The 22709-nt window shown below is 46.8% G+C and overlaps 1 protein-coding gene across 1 annotated transcript; it reads right to left on the reverse strand.

Annotated features, from left to right (window-relative positions):
• Window positions 1-8783: 8783 nt before the first annotated feature.
• LOC149982815 (uncharacterized) lies at window positions 8784-21983 on the reverse strand. Its single transcript, XM_090239412.1, has 12 exons — window positions 21931-21983; window positions 21314-21431; window positions 18984-19040; window positions 18545-18676; window positions 14132-14236; window positions 13911-13977; window positions 13547-13700; window positions 13226-13262; window positions 12808-13118; window positions 9384-12405; window positions 9116-9197; window positions 8784-8902 (listed from the first exon to the last, which is right to left on the reverse strand). The coding sequence occupies exons 1-12, from the start codon at window positions 21981-21983 to the stop codon at window positions 8784-8786; spliced, it is 4257 nt and encodes a 1418-aa protein (XP_090095538.1).
• Between the last annotated feature and the right edge of the window lie 726 nt (window positions 21984-22709).

Raw genomic sequence — 22709 nt, forward strand, 5'->3', positions numbered from 1 at the left:
GCAAACGTAACACGTGTAAATATTTGTATGAACATAAGATTCAAAAACAAAAAAGACAAACGGAACAAGTTCCACAGATATGTGACGAACAGAAATTGAATAATGTGTCCCTGAACGAAAGGGGAAGGGCAAAATCAAAAGTAACAGTCAGTATCTGGTGTGGCCATCAGCAGCTTTAAGTACTGCAGTGCATCTCCTCCTCATGGACTGCACCAGACTTGCCAGTTATTCCTGTGAGATGTTACCCCACTCTTCCACCAAGGCACCTGCAAGATCCCAGACATTTCTAGGGGGGAATGGCCCTGTCCTCTCCATCCGATCCAACAGGTCCTAGACATGCTCAATGGGATTGAGATCCGGGCTCTTTGCTGGCCATGGCAGAACACTGACATTCCTGTCTTGTAGGAAATCAGCCATACTGCTCGTTCTGTGCGTGGTGGCATTGTCATGCTGCAGGGTCATGTCAGGATGAGCCTGCAGGAAGGGTACCACATGAGGGAGGAGGATGTCTTCCCTGTAACGCATAGCATTGAGATTGCCTGCAATGACAACAAGCTCAGTCCGATGATGCTGTGACACACCGCCCCAGTCCATGACGGACCCTCCACCTCCAAATCGATCCCGCTCCAAAGTACAGGCCTCTGTAACGCTCATTCTTTCGACGATAAACGCAAATCCGACCATCACCCCTGGTGAGACAAAACCGCGACTCGTCAGTGAAGAACACTTTTTCCCAGTCCTGTCTGATCCAGCGACGGTGGGTTTGTGCCCATAGGCGACGTTGCCGGTGATGTCTGGTGAGGACCTGCCTTACAACAGGCCTACAAGCCCCCAGTCCAGCCTCTCTCAGCCTATTATTCAGTCTATTCAGTCTGAGCACTGATGGAGGGATTGTGCTTTATAGGTGTAACTCAGGCAGTTGTTGTTGCCATCCTGTACCTGTCCCGCAGGTGTGATGTTCGCATGTACCGATGCGGGTGTTGTTACACGTGGTCTGTGCAGATGTTGTTACACGTGGTCTGCCACTGCGAGGACCATCAGCTGTCCGTCTTGTCTCCCTGTAGCGCTGTCTTCGGCGTCTCACACTACGAACATTGCAAATTATTGCCCTGGCCACATCTGCAGTCCTCATGCCTCCTTGCAGCATGCCACTCAGATGAGCAGGGACCCTGGGCATCTTTCTTTCTGTGATTTTCAGAGTCAGTAGAAAGGCCTCTTTAGTGTCCTAAGTTTTCATAACTGTGACCTGAATTGCCTACCATCATTGCCTACCATCTGTAAGCTGTTAGTGTCTTAACGACCATTCTACAGGTGAATGTTCATTGTTTGGCACCACCAAACAAGAGTCTGGAAGTATGGGACTGGGATCCATGGACCGCTCCTCTGTGTCATACAACCGGGACAGTGCGTCTGCCTTAATGTTCTGGGAGCCTGGTCGGTAAGAGAGGGTAAACACAAAACGGGTGAAAAACATGGCCCACCTTGCCTGACGAGGATTCAGTCTCCTCGCCCCCATGGATGTACTCCAGTTTGCGATGGTCAGTCCAGATGAGAAAAGGCTGTTTAGCACCCTCATGCCAATGTCTCCACGCCTTCAAGGCCTTGACGACAGCCAACAGCTCCCGGTCCCCCACATCAAAGTTTCGCTCCGCCAGGCTGAGGTTCTTCGAAAAGAAGGCACAGGGGCGGAGCTTCAGTGGCATACCGGAGCGCTGAGAGAGCACTGCTCCTATCCCAGGTTCGGATGCGTCCACCTCCACTATAAACGGCAAAGAGGGATCCGGATGAGCCAACACAGGAACCGAGGTAAACAGAGCCTTCAGGTGCCTAAAAGCCATGTTCCCCTCAGCTGACCACTGCAAGCACACCGGGCCCCCCTTTATCAGTGAGGTAATGGGAGCAGCAACCTGACGAAAACCCCGGATAACTGCACCTCCTTTACCGTGGTGGGAGTCGGCTAATTACGCACGGCTGCAACCCATACGGCATGACGAGGTACTCATAATGCCCTGAGGTGGTACTAAATGCCGTCTTACACTCGTCTCACTTCCGAATACGCACCAGATTTTACGCACTCCTGAGATCCAGTTTATTGAAGAAGCGAGCCCTGTGCATTGACTCAATCGCCATAGCAATAAGAGGTAGCGGGTAACTAACTATACCTCACCGTGATTTTATTGAGACCTCGATAATCAATGCACGGGCACAAACCTCCATCCTTCTTCTTCACAAAAAAGAAACTTGAGGAGACAGGTGAAATAGAGGGCTGAATGTACCCCTGACGCAGGGATTCGGAGACATATGTCTCCATAGCCACCGTCTCCGCTTGCGACGGGATACACGTGACTCCGGGGATATGCAGCGTCTACCAGGAGATCTTTCGCACAATCCCTCCGTCGATGGGGTGGTAATTGAGTCGCCTTCTTTTTACAGAAGGCGAGAGCCAAATCTGAATATTCTGTGAGAATGCGCACGGTGGAGACCTGGTCTGGACTTTCCACCGTAGTAGCACCAACGGAAACCCCTAAACACCTACCTGAGCACTCTCGTGACCACCCCGTGAGAGCCCTCTGTGGCCAAGAAACAGTGGGGTTATGACAAGCTAACCAGGGTAGGCCCAGCACCACGAAATACGCAGGAGAATCAATAAGAAAAAGACTCATCTTTTCCCTGAGACCCCCCGCGTTACCATACTCAAAGGAGCGGTTGCCTCCCTGATAAACCCTGACTCTAATGGTCGACTATCTAAGGCATGAACGGGGAAAGGCATATGCACAGGAACAATGGGGATCCCTAAACTATGAGCTAATCCTTTATTAATGAAATTCCCAGCCGCGCCTGAATCTACTAGCACCTTATGCTGGGAACGCGGGGAAAATTCAGGAAAAGTAACAGTGACAAACATATGTGCAACAGAGGGCTCTGGATGAGAATGGTGCCTACTCACCTGGGGTGATGCCAGAGTGCCCTGCCTACTGCCTCTATTCCCAGAGGAACCAACCCGGCACCGACCAGCAGTGTGACCTCTGCGGCCACATATGGTGCACGAGAGGGAACCCCCTCTGGTCTCCCTGCGCACCGCACCTCCCAGCTCCATGGGTATCGGAGAGGGTGTGCGGGAGGATGGAAAAACCAGACCCCGATCTGGACGTCCGCGAGTAGCCAGCAGGTTGTCCAGCCGGATGGACAGGTCCACCAGCTGGTCGAAGGTGAGGGTGGTGTCTCTGCAGACCAGCTCCCGACGGACGTCCTCACATAGACTACAGCGGTAATAGTCGATCAGGGCCCTGTTGCTCCATCCAGCGACGGCAGCCAGGGTCCTAAACTCCAGCGCAAACTTCTGGGCGCTCCTCATCTCCTTCCTCAGATGGTAGAGGCGCACACCCGCCGCTCTGCCCTCGGGTGAGTGGTCGAATACTGTCCGGAAACAGCGGGTGAACTCCTCAAAATCATCCAACGCCGCATCTCCCCCTCCACACACAGCGCTGGCCCACTCCAGGGCTTTCCTGGTGAGGCACGAGGCGAGGGCGAAACTCTTCTCACGGTCCGATGGAGCTGGGTGGACCGTGGCCAGGTACATGCTTAGTTTTAGGAGGAAACCCTGGCAGCCTGCAGCATCTCCGTCGTATCCCTGTGGTATGGATAGATGGATCCTGCTAGTGTTCAGGGTAGACCCCGGTTGTGCTGGTAGAGGCGCTGGAAAAACTCCCTGTGTCTCCCAGCGGTCCATATTCTGGACAACGCGATCCATGGCTGCGCTCAGTTTGGAAATCATCGCCGTATGTTCCATGACGTGCTCCTCCACCTCCATGGCTGGGGTACCTTCTCCTGCTGACTTCATTTTGGTCAGAGATTCTATCACAGTCGTGTGTATAGGTGGCAGGGAAGTCAGGCGCAGGAGAATCAAAACTTGGTGAAATGGAGTAGTTTAATAACTTAAAACACATAACTCCAAAACCATGAAATACAAAGTGGGTACGATGACCAGTCGCGCACCAAATACAAAACACGAATACTGAACATAAATCAATCTCTGACAAAGACATGAGGGAAAACAGACGGTTAAATACACAACAAGTAATGAATGGGATTGAAACCAGGTGTGTAGTAAGACAAGATAAAACCAATGGAAAATGAAAAATGGATCAATGATGGCTAGAAGATCGGTGACGTCGACCGCCGAGCACCACCCGAACAAGGAGAGGCTTCAACTTCCGCAGAAGTTGTGACACCCACAAGGTGGGCTTTTTCAGACATGCAGGATTTTCTTCTCAATGTACCTCTAAATGTATTCTGCTCAACCATTATCTCCGTCTCAGACAGACGACAACAAATCCCCAGCCGTGATGCTATCCTGACTGAAGCAGTAGGGTATGTGTCAACACAAATCTTGATAGTATCTCTCTGACTGGAATAAGGTTCTCATTGGCAAGGCTTTTCTTCGTCAAAGAGAGACATCCATACAACGGTAAAAGAGCATCCGGATCCCACTTTCTCTTACATTGACACCGTTCAGAGGTAAATCAGGAACTCCTAAAATAAACACTTCATAGGATGCCTGCCCTGTGCCTGAGCAGAAAGATGAAACTGACTCTGAAAGCCCCACCAGCTCTACCCAGTACTGCTTTATCTGCTCCGTCGGAATGCGGGAGACTCTGTCAAAGGAGATGGAAGGAGGAGGAGGAGGATATCAAAACACAATGCTACACTCCAAAGTGCTGCCGTGGGGCTTTCCTGAGCTGAACAAACTAGCTGTAAAACCTCTGGCTTTCACTGGCTTCTAGATCAGAGCGCTTGCATCATTGCTATTTTACAAGAGAATGAGAAATCGACTGAAGGGAAACAGTCAACCATGTTTCTTGTTTGAGAAATTTGACTTCATCTTGCCTCATTCTTAAAAAGCTAGGGATGAAAATGATCTATTACAATAATAGAAAGCTACAACAAACGAACGCACAATTCTGTATTTCATCACTTTCTACCTCTGTCAGACACACACACACACACACACACACACACACACACACACACACACAGGGAACAAGATCAAAAAAGTGTGGTGATTCATCTACTGTCCTTAACACCATGACAGCTCCTGTCCTCTGAGGTCTGCTCAAACTCCTCCTCCCCCAGGTTTAATGGGACCAGCCATTATGACCCTCAGAGGTTTCCTCTGTGCTGTGGTTTCTGGTTTTATGTCATGCCACAAAAATCCTTCATGCTTAGCTCTGCATTGACCCACAGTGAAATCCTCCAATCCCTCTCTAACACTCACACTCATAACTACAATGACCTGTTACTCTGTTCATGTCTGTGATCAGCCTGATCTCATTGACTAGACGTAACATAGTAAATGTAAATCCGGGACACTCAAATTAGTATAATATGTTATGTTTGGTATGGTTATATAAGACAAATGGTTATTTAAGGCAAAAACAAAAGTAGGGTGGTTGGTCAGGGTGGAGGGGTGGGCATACAGTATAACACGGATGTCTAACGATCCAAAGGTTATGATTTTGAATCTCATCACAGACAACTTTAGCTAATTAGCAAACGTTCAACTACTTACTACGTTTTAGCTACTTTGTAACTACTTAGAATGTTAGCTAACCCTTCCCCTAACTCTAACCGTAACTCTAACCTTAACCCTAACCCCTAGCCTAACTAACTTTACATGGGATAGATGGTAGAAGAGCAATGATAGATGCTGCCATCGGTTTTCTGAAAAAAAGTGCCTGATATATATTTTAAAAAATAAAAGCTGTTGTCCGAGGTTGGAGTAGCCAGGAGGAAGGCATGGCCAGCCATTGAGAAATGCTTGTTGAAGTTTTCGATTATCATGGATTTATCGGTGGTGACCGTGTTACCTAGCCTCAGTGCAGTGGGCAGCTGGGAGGAGATGCTCTTGTTCTCCATGGACTTTACAGTGTCCCAGAACTTTTTGGAGTTAGAGCTTCAGGATGCAAATTTCTGCTTGAAAAAGCTGGCCTTTGCTTTCCTGACTGACTGCGTGTATTGGTTCCTGACTTCCCTGAACAGTTGCATATCGCGGGGACTATTCAATGCTATTGCAGTCCGCCACAGGATGTTTTTGTGCTGGTCGAGGGCAGTCAGGTCTGGAGTGAACCAAGGGCTATATCTGTTCTTAGTTCTGCATTTTTTGAACGGAGCATGCTTATCTAAGATGGTGAGGAAGTTACTTTTAAAGAATGACCAGGCATCCTCAACTGACGGGATGAGGTCAAAATCCTTCCAGGATACCCGGGCCAGGTCGATTAGAAAGGCCTGCTCGCAGAAGTGTTTTAGGGAGCGTTTGACAGTGATGAGGGGTGGTCGTTTGACTGCGGACCCGTAGTGGATACAGGGAATGAGGCAGTGATCGCTGAGATCCTGATTGAAGACAGCGGAGGTGTATTTGGAGGGCCAATTGGTCAGGATAACGTCTATGAGGGTGCCCTTGTTTACAGATGTAGGGTTGTACCTGGTGGGTTTCTTGATGATTTGTGTGAGATTGACGGCATCTAGCTTAGATTGTAGGACTGCCGGGGTGTTAAGCATATCCCAGTTTAGGTCACCTAACAGAACAAACTCTGAAGCTAGATGGGGGGGTGATCAATTCACAAATGGTGTCCAGGGCACAGCTGGGAGCTGAGGGGGGTCGGTAGCAGGTGGCAACAGTGAGAGACTTATTTCTTGAGAGAGTAATTTTTAAAATTAGTAGTTCGAACTGTTTGGGTATGGACCTGGAAAGTATGACATTACTTTGCAGGCTAACTCCTCCCCCTTTGACAGTTCTATCTTGACGGAAAATGTTATAGTTGGGTATGGACATCTCAGAATTATTGGTGGCCTTCCTAAGCCAGGATTCAGACACGGCAAGGACATCAGGGTTGGCAGAGTGTGCTAAAGCAGTGAGTAAAACAAACTTAGGGAGGAGGCTTCTGATGTTGACATGCATGAAACCAATGCTTTTTCGATCACAGAAGTCAACAAATGAGGGTGCCTGGGGACATGCAGGGCCTGGGGTTACCTCCACATCACCCGCGGAACAAAGGAGGAGTAGTATGAGGGTGCGGCTAAAGGCTATCAAAACCAAACCCCAGGAGAGTTACTCTGTCCTCTTCCACCCTATCTTTAAAAAAACTGTGGATACCGTTAAAACAATATTGCATTAACCCTCCACCATAGAAAATAACATGTAAAGAAAAGAATCAAAGAAAGTTAGTTAGGATAGAGCCCTCCACACCAAACACTCAAACTCCCAAAAAACTCCCAGCATGCATTGCAAGAGAGAGAAAGAGAGAGAGAGAGATAGAGAGAGAGAGAGAGAGAGGGAGAGGTGGGGGATAGGGAGAGAGAGAGAGGGAGAGGTGGGGGAGAGGGAGAGAGAGAGAGGGAGAGGTGGGGGAGAGGGAGAGAGAGAGAGGGAGAGGTGGGGGAGAGGGAGAGAGAGAGCGAAGATCGAAACAGCAGGTCCGTGACAAGGCATCACGTCCAGAGAACACACATTTCTCTTCATGTGATACATGATGTTTGGCTGTGATGTGCGAAGTGTTATCTTATGGGGGTTGGTTTTTGTTCTGTATTCTCCATTGCATCATAGAATGTGATATGAAATGTGTGATATGTGATATTAAACCCCTGGGCCTATGGCTGTTGAAGATACTCCACTGCACTGCTGCTGTGAGCAGGAGTGGGAGAGAAGTCATGCTTTTATTACACTCTTGTTCTGTCACTTATTCTCCTGCCTCTCCATCTCAAAGGCTGCCATATATTTTGAAGAGTGGTTAAAGAGGTGGCTGTGTGTACACACACTCAGACTCCAACTCTATGTATAGGTTTGTCTTATTCCAGAATACACCCATAATTGTGATCAACACAGTATGGTTCTATGCTTTCCACTCTGTGATTAAAAGTAGTTCTCAGAGTAGAGCTATTTTGAATTGTCCAAAGCCCTTCTCCCCCGATTGCTCAGTTTGGCCTGGCGGCCAGCTCTTGGAAGAGTCTTTGTGGTTCCAAACTTCTTCCGTTTAAGAATGATGGAGGCCACTGTGTCCTTGGGGACCTTCAATATTGCAGAAATGTTTTGGTACCCTTCACCAGATCTGCGCCTTGACACAATCATGTCTCTGAGCTCTACGGACAATTCCTTTGACCTCATGGCTTGGTTTTTGACTGACATACACTGTCAACTGTTGGACCTTATATTTTCAACGTTTGATCTAGCTGCAGATAGCTAATTCTCCTCTATGTGTTTTCCCCTTGCTGCTAATAAGCTCTTACCAATCAAACTAAATGAATAGACATCTGCTTATCTGACAGTCTATGCAGCAACTATTGTATTAGAGTCAAACTGTGGTTATTTTATTTATTTTCCTAGACAAGTCAGTTCAGAACAAATTCTTATTTACAATGACAGCTTAGGAACAGTGGGTTAACTACCTTGTTCAGGAGCAGAACGTCATATTTTTACATGGTTAGCTCAGGGATCTGACCTAGCAACCTTTCAGTTACTGGCCCAACGCTCTAACCACAAGGCTACCTGCTGCCCCAAGTCCTGCCAACTCAAAAAACTGCACAATAAATATGTAACCAAGGAGGAACTAGTGCATTTCTCTGAGAAAATCTGCTTCAGTATTACCAATCTTCCAAAACACTTGAAATTCTTGTAAAATAATTTGCATTTATTTGACCAAATAGACTTTGAAAGGGTAGACATGCAGAAATTCCTCTTGTCAAAAGTCTTGCTGTTACAAAAGTAGTTCTTCATGCAGCGTAACAGGTTACAGGTTCTTCTTGATGAAGCGCCTGAATGGCTTCATCATTGCTGAAAAGACCCTGACAATCAAGGATCGTTTTTTGACAGGCTGAGATATGGAGGGAGAAACCTCTCCAACGGGAACTAGAAACACAAGAGAAATAGAGAAACACGAGAGAGCGTGAGAGAGAGAGTGTGAGAGAGAGTGTGAGAACGAGAGAGAGAGAGAGAGAGAGAGAGAGGGGCAGTATAGTAACGTTGAAAAATAACAGTGCTATGAGTTTGGTAGGCATACCTATGTTTCTAACACACACCTAAACAAAACTACAAGCTTTAGCAGAGCTCTAAAATCCTTACCTATGCAATGTGCACCAGTAGAGGGAATCTCAGTCTGTTCCTGGACTGAATGGCAGTCCTTTTTGTTTCCTCTCTTGGAACGCTAACAGAAGAAAGGTAAAGAAAATGGTACAGAGAATAAATAAATAAATGGAACACTTCTGAATCCAAGGCAACAATTTAGTGATGAATAAAACATATTTATTTCATGTATTTGTCTTATCATAGCCACATCAATAACATCAGCACCTAACTGGAACAAAAAACAAATGCTAACTCCCTGCTATACCTTGAAGTTGATCCTGAGTTTGGTCATTGAAAAGCAAAGGAAGCTCCTTCTTGCTTTCTGCTCAGCCCCCCTCTCTGTCTCAGCCTGGTCTAATGGGTTTGTTGCAGCAGAAGCTGGTCTTGACGCCTCCTTGCATCCTTGTACCAGCTGCTGGGTCAAGGACTTTACCAGGACTCTGTCAAATGCAGGGTCCTGGGAGGAAATAGCTGCTTGCAGGGTGTTATAAGAGCCAAACTCCTCCATGAGGTTTTGATGTACACCTCTGAACACCCTGTGGATGTACAGGTTCTGGGAATATGCCTGTGTCCTGGAGAATCTGGATGCAGCACAGAACTCAGACAGGACTTGTCTGATGAGTTGCTGAGATGTTTCTGTCATGTCTGCTGCCTGTTGGGAGGGTCCATCTAGGGCTGAGGGTCTGATCTTCGATAGCAACCTTATCACCAGTATGGTGACAAAACAGATGCCATCATCTTTGCTGGAGTCCATCAAGTACTGCAGTGGGAATGCAGTGGCACTGCTGATGTCCGGGGGGATTAAGAGCTCCCTCAGATGGCCAGAGCTGCTGGGGATGCACACCTCCTTCTCTTCAATGTCAATCCCATTTCCCTTTGGTACCAAAGAGGTTCCCTTGCTGGTGAAAGACGGGGTGGAGGATCGAAAAGAGGCTTTAGCACTCGGTGGTCGACTGCTGTCAGTCATTGGACTGTTACGATGCAGGGGTTCATCTATGTGTGCCATCATCTTTGTCTTTATGTCACTTGAAGAAATATCTGGCATTTTAGAGACCCTGGTGTCGATGCAGGAGCTCCTGACGATGGGGCAGGTCAGATCAAAAGGCACTTCGTCAGGGATGGGAGTGCCAGGGAGGTTGATCTCTAACTCACACTCTGACCTAGGACCCTTTGAAGAGCTGGACAAGGAACTACGACCATTTAAAGAAGTGGACAAAGATGAACAGGTTCTAGGGATGTCTTGGCAGACTTGTTCACTGTCATCCTCACTTTTCTCAACCTCCTTCAGCATAGTTCCTACCATATCATTGATCTGAAGGAGCTCCCTGGAATCCTTCATTCGCCCTAAGTTTGAGATTTCACTCTGGATAGCAACCAGGATTTCCCCAAGGGTCTCTTTGGAAGAAGCATTTTCTGTCCTTTCGGATCCGGATGGCTTCAGCCCTGTGAAGAAATCCTTAAGTGTGTTCTTCATACTGACGCAGATGGTCTTAGCTGTTGACCAAAGCTTCTCCTCTGATATTTTAACACTCAATTCAGTATCATCCATTTGGGAGCCCCCGTGGGAGCACTGCGAAACTCTCCCACTTCTTTCCAGTAGCACAGTGTCAGTGGACTCATTTTTCTGGAAAATAGTTGCCATTCCTTTGACAAAGGTTTCCACTAATCCAGAGGCTGTATTCTCAGAGGACATGGAGGACATGGATTCTGAAAGGACATGGATCTCTGATGGTGAGCTAGATGATAAGCCAGCCTGCAGACTTTTCTGAAGACCAGTATGGCTGATCTGTGTGATAAAGGAATGACTGGATCTCATCAGCACTTTACTCACTGCCTCTTCTGCCTGAGTCTGGAAGTCATTGCTAGAGAGCTTCTTAATGCTCTGAATCAGACTAGTAGAGGACTCTGTGATTCTGACACTCTCTTCTGAGCTCAGTTGAGAATATTGAGTACTCACGCTCAAGTCTTCATTGGGTGAGGGTGACTGGGAAATAGTATAGTCATCGAGCTTTGATAGGACACCATCAACAAACCAACAAGCCTCTAGGGACTCATCAGATGAACTGACAACGGCCAAGGATTTACTCTCCACTTTTGATAACTCTGACTTGTAGATGGAAAAAACACTGCTAAGAACTTCTTGAGTACTGGTATCCAGATTGGAGCGACAGAGAGCTGGTATTGGTTGGCTCTCTCTGGGAACTCTACTAAGTTCGGTGCTGGGTAACTGGACCTCAACAGTTGAAACAGTTGCCTTTTCCAGGGTGTCTGAAGACTCCTGAAGAGAAGCATCCTTAGCCACACCTTCTTCTCGAGTGGATAGAGTTAAAAGGTCCCTCAGCTTTGCTCGTATACGGCCGTAGAGTGTGCGTGCTAGAGAGAAGGTTATCATCTGTGAAGATCCTGTTTTGTGGTCATTTACAGGAACTGGCCAATCAACGGCTTCACATGTGCCTTCAAATGATGCTATCGTCTCCATGCCTCCCACAAATGCCTTAACAATCACTGTGGCAGTGGAGGTTACAGATGTCAGGGCTGTGCAGCTGGTATTCAGGGGGGCTTCAGTAAGGCTAGGAGCAGCACTAGAAGGCCTAGAGGAAGGAGCCATGCCAGAAGAGCTGCTGACTTTCCTTGTAAGGATGGTGCTCACCACCTTCAGGGCTTTAGACTGAAAGTCGGGGCTAGAGAGGGTCTGAAGCTTTCTGGCCACCACACTGGTAGAGGATCCAGTCTCTTTGAGAAAGTGAGTGGTCCCTTCTTTCCCAGATGGACACTCAACATCAAGGTCACATTGAAGATTGGTCAGAAATTTAGACCCCAAGATTGTCATCTTCTTGGCCAGATCCAATAGGATGTTGAAGTCCTGTGCCATTTTGTCCATTGTGCCGACAATGGCATCCAGCACATCATCGGTCACAGGGTCCATGAGGGGCTCGATAAACCCTAACCACTCTGGCTCAGACGTTTGGCTCTGTAGCTCGGCCAGGATCTGCACCGAGGCTACCCGAATGACCTCCTTGCCTGCTGCTATGTCCTGACTGTCCATAGGGGGGCAACTCCCCGGGCTGGCCTGAATGGCCACTGAGAGGCCAGAGTTAAGCTGGTGTACCACCTCCCCCACGATAGCACAGCTCAACTCGGAGGAGCTGGAGGAGGTGGGGTTGGAGTGACCCTCAACCAGGGATATCAGGAGGCTCTCTTCCGTTACCCCAAAAAGAGCCTTCAGAGGATCCTCCATGAGGGGAGCCTCTCTAGTTGCAGGCAAGCTCTGCAATGAGGTCTGGGACCTTGAAGATAAACACACAATCACCACTTATGCCATGCAAATGTGACCAACTGTATCTAATCTGGGTCATTAGTGAGCCTGAAAACCAAATTAGAGCAATGATGGATACTTCTCATACCACCGTAGTTCTAGAAGCCTAAAGCCAACTGACATGATTTTTTGCCTGATTTTTATGTTTGTACGACATCAGAATATGATTAATTCTGAAAGGCTGATCTATTTATTCATAGATGACTTTATGGCTTACCCAGTTAAAAATGACTTTCACCTGGACCCACCCCCTCAGTGGCAACATTTCTGACCAGAACTTAAAACTACAAGGTGTGAATTCCAAGTTAATAATTTATGATAAGTATGCGTCAGGTCTTGCAATTATTAAGTTGAAATATTGCTGTGAACATACCTCTTAGGCGAACAGCATGGTGATGAGGTTCTGCGAGTGGATTTTTGGCGGCACCCTGCACTGCCATTCCTCCTCCTCTCCTTAGTCCAGTAGTTCATCTCACTGATCAGCAGCCTTTTCTCTCTCTCATCCAGACTGCCTAAGGAATCCTCAGACCCTGTCAGAGAGCACTGGGATTCTGGGGAGGTTGCCCCACTCCTCAGGTTCACCCCCATGATACGAGCTAGCGCTGGTAGGAGAATGCGGAGGGCTGTCTGGGTCACGACTTTAACAATCTTCAGACACAGCGTGGAGAGCTGCTCGAATGTGAGCTATGGCCAACAAACAGAGGAATGTTTTTGTCAATCAAGTAATTCCATGACACCATTCCATATATAGCGCACCACTTTTGACCAGAACCTTATGTGGAGAGACTTACGTTATTTTTCATGCCATGCTGAATCACCCTCCATTGGCTAGAGAAAAGAAAAGAAAGGAAACATATTTTACCTGCACACTGATGTTGAGTTAGTGGAGTCACTAGATAGCCATGTCAGGGAAAATAAAAGTGTATTTAATTAAGCTATTAGCAAGTACATGAGACATTTTGTTCTTGATTTACAGGAAGAGTTAGGGGTGTGGTTACAGTGATGTTAGGGTTAGGTGTAGTGTTTGAAATCCCATTTGTGGTTAGAAGGTGCACTATGACTATAAATTCAGAGTTGTTGTATGTGAGGTTGGAAAAAGACATGGGACTTGCTCATCAGTTAGACTCCTCAGGAAGGAGAGGAGGATTGGGGCACAGCATGTCCCAATCTTGAGAGAAGGCATTAGAGTCCTCTGAGCCTCCTTCTCCAGCTGCTCAATGATAGATCCCCTTTCCCGGAAACCACACCCGGGTGTCTGAGAAGACTCTGGGAAACCGCAAAGAGAAATCTAAAGTTGAATCTGAACGTGATCCCTAATTTCCTTCACCTTTAGTGATTTGATTGCACTGGACAGGTAAAAGCACATCTCTCTGCGGGCCTCCCTTATATTGCTTTCACCTATATAGATACTATCTTCTCAGATTAGTGCTGATGAATTTGAACACAACCTGCACCCAACATGAAGTAATCTCAGACCTGCACCAATGCTGCTGTCTTCCTCCACGGAAGTCTTCTTGGCGCGGCCACTGGACTTACGTTTAGCCTACATGACAACAGATTATAGGTCTCATAGCAGATCTAAGGTCAATGTAGTGTCTCCTCCTAATGCTTTAAGGCTAGGATTTAGTGACAGTAAACTAATCCTAGATCTGTGCCTAAGTAGGCAGAACATGTGTAGAGGACAGCATATTTCTTACCTTGCCTCCTGTCCTGTTCTTGTTGGTCTCATGTGTCTCTGTTTCATCCTTCATATTCTCCACAACCTTATTTTGGTCATCCGGGGGATCCTCCCATTTCACGCTCTGGTGGATAAATGAGAGGCCAATATCAGTCCTAGGTTGTGACTTTATGAAACAACTTATTCGCTCTTATTTTAAACAAAACGACAATAGTGGTCAGATTTCAGTCCATGGATCAAACCAGTGAGACCTATTGCTGTGTTAGTGACCTACTTACTATATTGTTAGTAATTTCTCCTCTAAACTCAAAATAGGCTAAATGAACCATACCTTTCTGTCATCTGACATGATGTGTAGCTTATTGTTGTAGGCTGTTTAGAGGAAATACTAATACCTCCTTTGAAAAAACGTAAGTGAACCATCGGCAAACAACTGAAGTGAATATGAACGTCCTTGAATTATGCCAAAGCATTGTTGAATACTCGATTCCGATTGGCTGAAGCCAGAGCATTCTCCAAAGATGTCATACACACATGATGTCACAATTAGGCCTAAGTCTAATGTCTATATGAATTGTCAATGTAATTAGAAAACAAATCAAAGCTTGTCAAAGTTCTGCCAAACGAAAATATGTCTAAGTACACGTTTTTGCGTTTAATTTATGGTTTATCATGCATCACCATGCACAAAAACGTAACTCGCTGCCATCCATTAGCTATAATTCTGAGGTTGCAAAGCTGCAGAACTAGGACGTGCAATAAATTATAACCACTTGCAGAATAATTTCAAATCAAAGATGTTCAAGGGGGTTTGAACTATTTCAGCACTGTGGAGCTGTCTGCTGCATCGAGCTGACACGTTTCTTGGCGTCAGGGGACCGTGCCATGGTGCTGAAACGGAGCAGGGCTCAGTTCTATGGATATCTCATGCGGATTTTCCTGCTAGCCTATGTATAACGATACTATAATCACATTATTTTCATCCATCCGCCAACACAAATGGCATGTCAACGTTTCCCAAATATGCAATGAAGCCAAGCCGAGATGTATGGTTCTTCATCCAGAGGACGAAGCACCACTGTATCATCTAAAACCTTCAGAGAGATCCCTTAAAACTGCAGTGTAAATTCTCCACGGCTGTTATGGTAGCTAGGTTAATTTAGCGAGACAAATCCAACACATAGCGTTTCTACTGAGTCCTGCTTAGAGGTGACTGACCGTCATGTTGCTAGTTGTAATGACGCTTTTAAAACAAGAATAGTTATTTGTAATTGCTCTGGGAGCTAATTATTGCAGAGCCCAGCAACACATCCTGCTCGCTGGGCTCATTATGGACAGCCAATGAGCATTTCAGGTGAAAAAGTCAGCCAGATCGGATCCCTATAACATACATGATACTAGGATCCTGTAGCAACCTGCCGGCCTGCACAATCCTCCATGGCACGAATGCTACACGCGCAATATGGTATGCTAACATCCCACAACAATTCCCCAATTGGAATTACTTGCCTAAACTTCCAATCATACTTATTTTCTAATATCAATCATAGTTTCTGCACTTAAAGCAGACTTGCTATTAGAACATGATGGAATTAGGACAACTGTAAAGTTCGTTAAACGTAGGCTAAAATGAACCTTACCTGGCTGTCGTCAGCCATTATGTGTAGCCCGTTAATTAAGGCTCTGCGCCTGTGATACTGCAGCTGTTCTGATAGGCTACTGTAGCTTTTCTGTAACTGTTAAACTCGTCTAATCGTATCCGTTGAAAACCGGTCAGTGAACCATCCTCAAACACAATGAACTGATGTCAATATGGACATTAACCTTCACATAAAGATATCAAATACATGACGTCAGATATGCCTAGAGGTATTGTTGACTTAATCAGAATACATATCATAGTGTCACAGTACGTGCTGTTGACAGCCTATCCCGAAATCAAACAGGAACATGGATTTTGTGAAATCTGTTGTGAATGTATAGGAATGTTTTTACAATTGCATAACTGCCTTCATTTTACTGGACCCCATGAAGAGTAGCTGCTGCAGCTAAAGGGGATCCACAATAAATACAAATACAAACCCAATGCACCATTGAGAGGAGATTAAACATAATCTGTTGATCTATTTCATAGATTTCTGGTGGTTTCTAAGCATTCTACATGTGTTGGGGAAGGAGGGTGGGATCTCTCCAGAGCATCTAATTACATCAATCATGTCTTGCCATGCATGTGATATGAGATAATGTTATGCACCACGTAAATATATATTGCCTGCAGTGAAATACTCCATGGAGACAGTGCTCATTGTTCATTTTACATGATGGATATATGCTACTCCATTTCATACAATCAATCAATCAGTACAATTTATTTATAAAGCCCTTTTTACATCAGCAGATGTCACAAAGTGCTTATTCAGACACCCAGCTTAAAACCTCACATAGCATGCAATGCAGATTTAGAAGCACGGTGGCTAGGAAAAACTCTCTAGAAAAACAGGAACCTAGTGTAACGGATGTGAAACGGCTAGCTTAGTTAGCGTGGGCGCTAAATAGCGTTTCAATCAGTGACGTCACTTGCTCTGAGACCTTGAAGTAGTAGTTCCCCTTGCTCTGCAAGGGCCGCGGCTTTTGTGGAGCGATGGGTAACGACGCTTCGTGGGTGTCAGTTGTTGATGTGTCCCTGGTTCGCGCCCGGGTATGGGCGAGGGGACGGTTTAAATGTATACTGTTACACTAGGAAGAAACGTAGAGAGGAACCAGGCTCTGAGGGGTGGCTAGTCCTCTTCTGGCTGTGCTGGTGGAGAATATAAGCGTATATGGCCATTAAGGCCAGATCGTTCTTCAAGTACTGTAGTTCAAACGTTCTTCTTAGATGACCAGCAGGGTCAAATAATAGGTCAGCACCTCAGGAGTAAATGTCAGTTGGCCTTTCGTAGCCGAACATTCAGAGGTCGAGACTGCAGGTGTGGTTGGTTGGTTGGTGTGAGTGAGTGAGTGAGCGAGCGAGTGAGATAGAGAGGGAGAATGAGACTTTTTGGCCTTTCTTTACTTAAACAATCTCATTTAATTTAACCCCCCCCCCCCTTAAAAATAAAAAAAACAAAAATATATATCCTGTACTGCATACATTTGCCATACTCACCTTTCTATCTACCACATTATACAAACCAACATCACAATACCCACTCCTACAACTGTATATCCAAAACATCTTCCCCAGCTATATAGACATCCCCCCCAACACACCATATCTCCTCAAACATCTCTACACATTATATCATTTTATAGAACTCAAACTCAACCCTGAGGCACGCAGAGACCATCCCATTAAACAATAGTAAAGAGTCTGTTATCCCCCCACCTTTGACCCTGTTCCTCCTTGTTTGCCAAATAGCTAACTTTGCCTGAGCAAACAGAAAGTTCAACAAAACACACTTGACTTTCGCCTTACACAAATACCTGCATCCCATTATAAACATCCCAACAGTAAACACCACCCCCAACCTCTCACACAGACATTCCAACAGAGACATTAAAGGCATTAACCTGGTGCACACAGAAAACACATGAATCACAGTTTCTTTCATTTTACAGAAAAGACACCCCTGCCCGAATCCCGGTTCAACCCGTGCCAACCAGCTGTTAGTGGCCAGGGCTCCATGAAGAACCCTCCACTGGAGGTCCCCTGACCTCTTTGGTACTGGGGGTTTATAGAGCCCCCTCCACCTAAAACCCACCATACTCTCAGCCCAACATATCCCCTGCCACTGATGTGCCTTCACTCCTGTTAGGCTCCTAATGTTCCTAACCTTAATGCAGAGGTTGTAGAGGGCTTTACCTCCCACATCCTCAAACTCCCCCAGGCTCGGAGTGTTGAAATCTAACAAGTCCTCCAGACCCCTTTCCAGTCTCCAGTCTCTGCCGTCACCTGCAGTGGCGGAAACATTGGTGGCCCCTCTCCCTTTGGCCGCTCAAACATCCCCCTTACCGGCTCAGACAGTGCCTCCTGGACCTCCTCCAGGAATCTCTTCAGCAGCCAAAGAGACGTTATTCCTGTTTGTTGTGAGAAGACTTCTGGGGTTTTCCACCCCTCCTCTCCCAGCAGTCTCAGGTCACCCAGCCTTTGTGAACCCCCTGCCATCAGTTGCCTCTGCAGGGTGGCCGACTGAACCGATCTCAAAGGGATTGCTGGGTTGTGGAAGATAGGCTCCTCCCATAGCCCAGGCTCCACACCCCCTTCTCGTATGGGCCTTAGCAGCTGCCAGGCCCTTAGCATTGCAGAGTAAAAATCTGAGAGACCTGCTGTACTCAGCCTCTCCAGCTTCATGAGGAACAGCTGCCGGTCCAACCCTAATCCGCCGGCTCTCCTCAGCAGCGCGCATGCTGGCTCCCTCCAGCCAACATCAGCATGGTACAGCAGTCTCTGCACCACCTTTAGCCTGAAAGCAGCCATCCTGCTCTCCAGTTCCACCAGGCCCTGTCCTCCTTCATGAACGGTCATGTACAACACTGATGCCTTCAGCCAGTGATGGCCCGACCAGAAGAAGCTTGCGTTGCAGGTCTGCGAGCGGGGCGGGGGGATTGAGGACAGCCAGTTTATGCCACAGGGAAGATGCTACCAGGTTGTTAATTATCAGCACCCTCCCTCTATATGACACTTGGGACAGGAACCACCTCCACCTGGCCAGACTTGACACCACTGCCTGTGACAGCCCCTCTCAGTTCTTCCTTACACACTTCTCCGAGCCCAGGTACACCCCCAACACTTTAAGCCCTTCACAACCCCACTGCAAACCCCGTGGAAGCAGAGGAGGAGCCCTATCCCCCCATGCCCCACATAACAGAGCTTTGCTCTTGCCACAGTTTACCTTAGCTGATGAAGCTCCCTCGTACACCTTGAGACTGGTCTCCTGTGCCTGCATATCCTGATCATCCCATACCATCACAGAAACATCATCTGCATATGCTGACACTGCTATGCCTGTCACCACATCCATTCCTGTCCAGCACACTCCCTGCAGTCTCCTGCGTAGCAGTCCTAAAAAAGGCTCAATGGCTAATGTGTATAGCTGCCCAGATAGAGGGCATCCCTGTCTAATGCCCTGTCTCACCCAGACTGGCCTACTGAGCCCCCCTCCCACCTTGACTATACATGACGCCCCAGCATACAACAGCTTCACACATGTCAAAAAACTCTTCCCAAACCCAAGCACAGACATCACATTAAACAGATACTCATGGTCCACTCTATCAAAAGCCTTATCTTGATCTTAAGAGACCAGTCTCAAGTTCACATTAGAACCTCTCAAGTCCCTAATTAAGAACAAGTTGTCCGTGATTGAGCGTCCTGGTACACAAGATGTTTGGTCCTTTTGTACTATCGAGTCCAAATGGGACTTCAGTCTGTTAGAGAGGACTTTGGCAAATATCTTGTAGTCCGCACAGAGTAATGCCACAGGCCTCCGGTTCTTAAGTTCACACAAGTCCCCTTTTTTTGGGCAGGAGAGTCAGAGCCGCCCGACGGCAGCTCATCAGCAACTCTCCTACCCCGACGCATTCACGCAACACGCAAAATAAGTCCTGTCCAATTATTCCCCAGAATTTTTAATAAAACTCCACTGGGAGTCCATCGACCCCCGGTGCACGACCGGGGGACATCTGGGTTACGGCCTCTGCCAGTTCAGTTCATTTTTTAAAATAATATATGTATTTTTACACAGTTAGGGAGCCAATGAAGAGTACATAGGAATCTTACCATTCTATCTGTAGTGTATTACGCAGTGTAATCATGAAGATTACTTGGCAACTCTGTTGAATGACTAACCCTTTGGATTGGGGGGTGCAGATCAACACAGGTATCTTTTGGTTATCACTACGGCAACAGCTTCCAGGAACGACACAATATTTACATCTTACAGTTATTCAGAAAATAAGCAAAAGGAATAAAACAACAATATGTACATAACAACTGCCAAGTGGTACAGTATTTGGAATTTCAGTACAGAAGAAAGATCATTGGTCATCAACAGAGGAATGTCCATTTCATCCATCTGTGCCAGAGAGAGCTTAGGGAGTCCTGCGAACAAGACTTGAGCACACATAGGATCACACACTTCTGCCCTATACAATTCAGTATAAAACTCCACAGTCCGCTCCCGCATCTCACCCACCACAGAGGTCACCCGCCCATCAGACAGCCGTAGACAATGCATACCCTTGGCTTTGGATAACACAGTGTCCAAAGAAGGTCCAGAAGTATACAGAATGGTGTCGTCTGCGTAGAGGTGGATCAGAGAATCACCAGCAGCAAGAGCGACATCATTGATGTATACAGAGAAGAGAGTCGGCCCGAGAATTGAACCCTGTGGCACCCCCATAGATACTGCCAGAGGCCCGGACAACAGGCCCTCCGATTTGACACAATGAGCTCTATCAGAGAAGTAGTTGGTGAACCAGGCGAGGCAATCATTTGAGAAACCAAGGCTGTTGAGTCTGCCAATAAGAATGTGGTGATTGACAGAGTCAAAAGCCTTGGCCAGATCGATGAATACAGCTGCACAGTAATGTCTCTTATCGATGGCGGTTATGATATCTGAAGGTAAACCTTTACGCACTGTTGTGACCCACTTCCTCAACCTAAACCATTTCCTGGGTGAGAGGACACCATGCCTCTCATTTTCCATAGCATATTGTACTGATCTTACAAACTTTCTAGGATCAGAAAAAAAAGCCTCAATATGAACTTTTTCCCCCTTAGTCTCATTGAGGAACCTTGTCAATTCTCTCAATGTGTACTTAGACCCCTCTGCTTGACTGGCTGTCAGCTCCGGGCCCAACTCCTCATCCTCAGACTCACTTTCCTCCTCATCTCTATCTCCAACCCTGACCACCTGCCCTTTCTCTCTGGTCAGGGCATCACCCACAGCAACAGGCAAAATTTCCATGGTGCCTTTGTCCTTACCCTTTTTCCTTTTCCGTTTGACCCCCCCCCCCCCCCCCCCTCAATCTCTTACACTTCCCCACTATACTCTCCTCATCCACTAGAATAACCTGACTAGACCCAGCCTCAGCTACCCCACCATCTCTAGCCTGACTAGGCCCAGCCTCAGCTACCCCACCATCTCTAGCCTGACTAGACCCAGCCTCATCTACATCACCTTCCCTGGCATGACTAAGCTCAGCTTCTGCATCTCCTTACCCCCTGCACTTTGACCTTGATATCCCCCACTGGCGCCCTCACCCCCTGCACTTTGACCTTGATTTCCCCCACTGGCACCCTCACCTTGTCTACGGGCTTTATGTCGGCAGGCAAAGCTCTTATGCCCCAAATCCCCACACTCAAAACACCATAGACTATCTGTGCTGGCAAAACCTGCATAGAGCCCCTCCCCGTGCCTCACTTTAAAATGCACATTTAGTTGTTGCTCATTGTTGTTCAGAAACATAAACTCTTGCCTCCGGAATGAAACAACGTGCTTAACGGCATCTGCCTGAAAGCCTGCTGACAGTACACGAAAACCGCTAGCAAACTTACCAAAACGACTCAGCTCTTTCCTGATTTGGTCATCCGTAATAAACGGAGGCAAATTTGCAACTACCACTCTTGTCGAAGGGGTAGAGAGAGGTGAAATTGACACCAACCCATCCCTTACAAATATTCCGCTAGCAATTAGCCTACCAACCAAATTAGTCCTTTTCATGAACACAACCACAGCTTTGTTCATTCTAGAAGCAGAATGTATAAATTCAGCTCCTACCTGTCCACCGACCGCGAGCAGAACTTCCTCCACCTTAACTCCGTTCTCAGGAACACACCTGAATCCATGCCGTATCGACAGCGTCTTCTCCGCGCTAGGCTGAGAAGCCATCGCGCACACCACACCTTCCAAACCCCAGGAAAGTTACTCTGTCCTCTTTTTACACCCTAACTTTGAAAAAACTGTGGATACCGCTAAATCAATATTGCGTTAACCCTCCACCATAGAAAATAACATGTAAAGAAAAGAATCAAAGAAAGTTAGTTAGGATAGAGCCCTCCACACCAAACACTCAAACTCCAAAAAAATCCCAGCATGCATTGCAAGAGAGAGAGAAAGAGAGGTGGGGGAGAGGGAGAGAGAGAGCGAAGATCGAAACAGCAGGTCTGTGACAAGGCATCACGTCCAGAGAACACACATTTCTCTTCATGCGATACATGATGTTTGGCTGTGCTGTTCGAAGTGTTATCTATTGGGTTTGGTGATTGTTCTGTGTGAAGCCGTATTCTGCATTGCATCATGGAATGTGATGTGAAATCCCTGGGCCTATGGCTGTTGAAGATACTCCACTGCACTGCTGCTGTGAGCAGGAGTGGGAGAGAAGTCATGCTTTTATTATACTCTTGTTCTGTCACTTATTCTCCTGCCTCTCCATCTCAAAGGCTGCCAAATATTTTGAAGAGTGGTTAAAGAGGTGGCTGTGTGTACACTCCAACTCTATGGGTTTGTCTTATTCCAGAATACACCCATAATTGTGATCCACACAGTATGGTTCTGTGTTTTCCACTCTGTGATTAAAAGTAGTTCTCAGAGTAGAGCTATTTTGAATTGACCAAA

This window comes from Oncorhynchus mykiss, chromosome 6, assembly GCF_057628025.1.
Source record: "Oncorhynchus mykiss isolate SJ-2025 chromosome 6, ASM5762802v1, whole genome shotgun sequence".
Classification (NCBI taxonomy): Eukaryota; Metazoa; Chordata; class Actinopteri; order Salmoniformes; family Salmonidae; genus Oncorhynchus; species Oncorhynchus mykiss.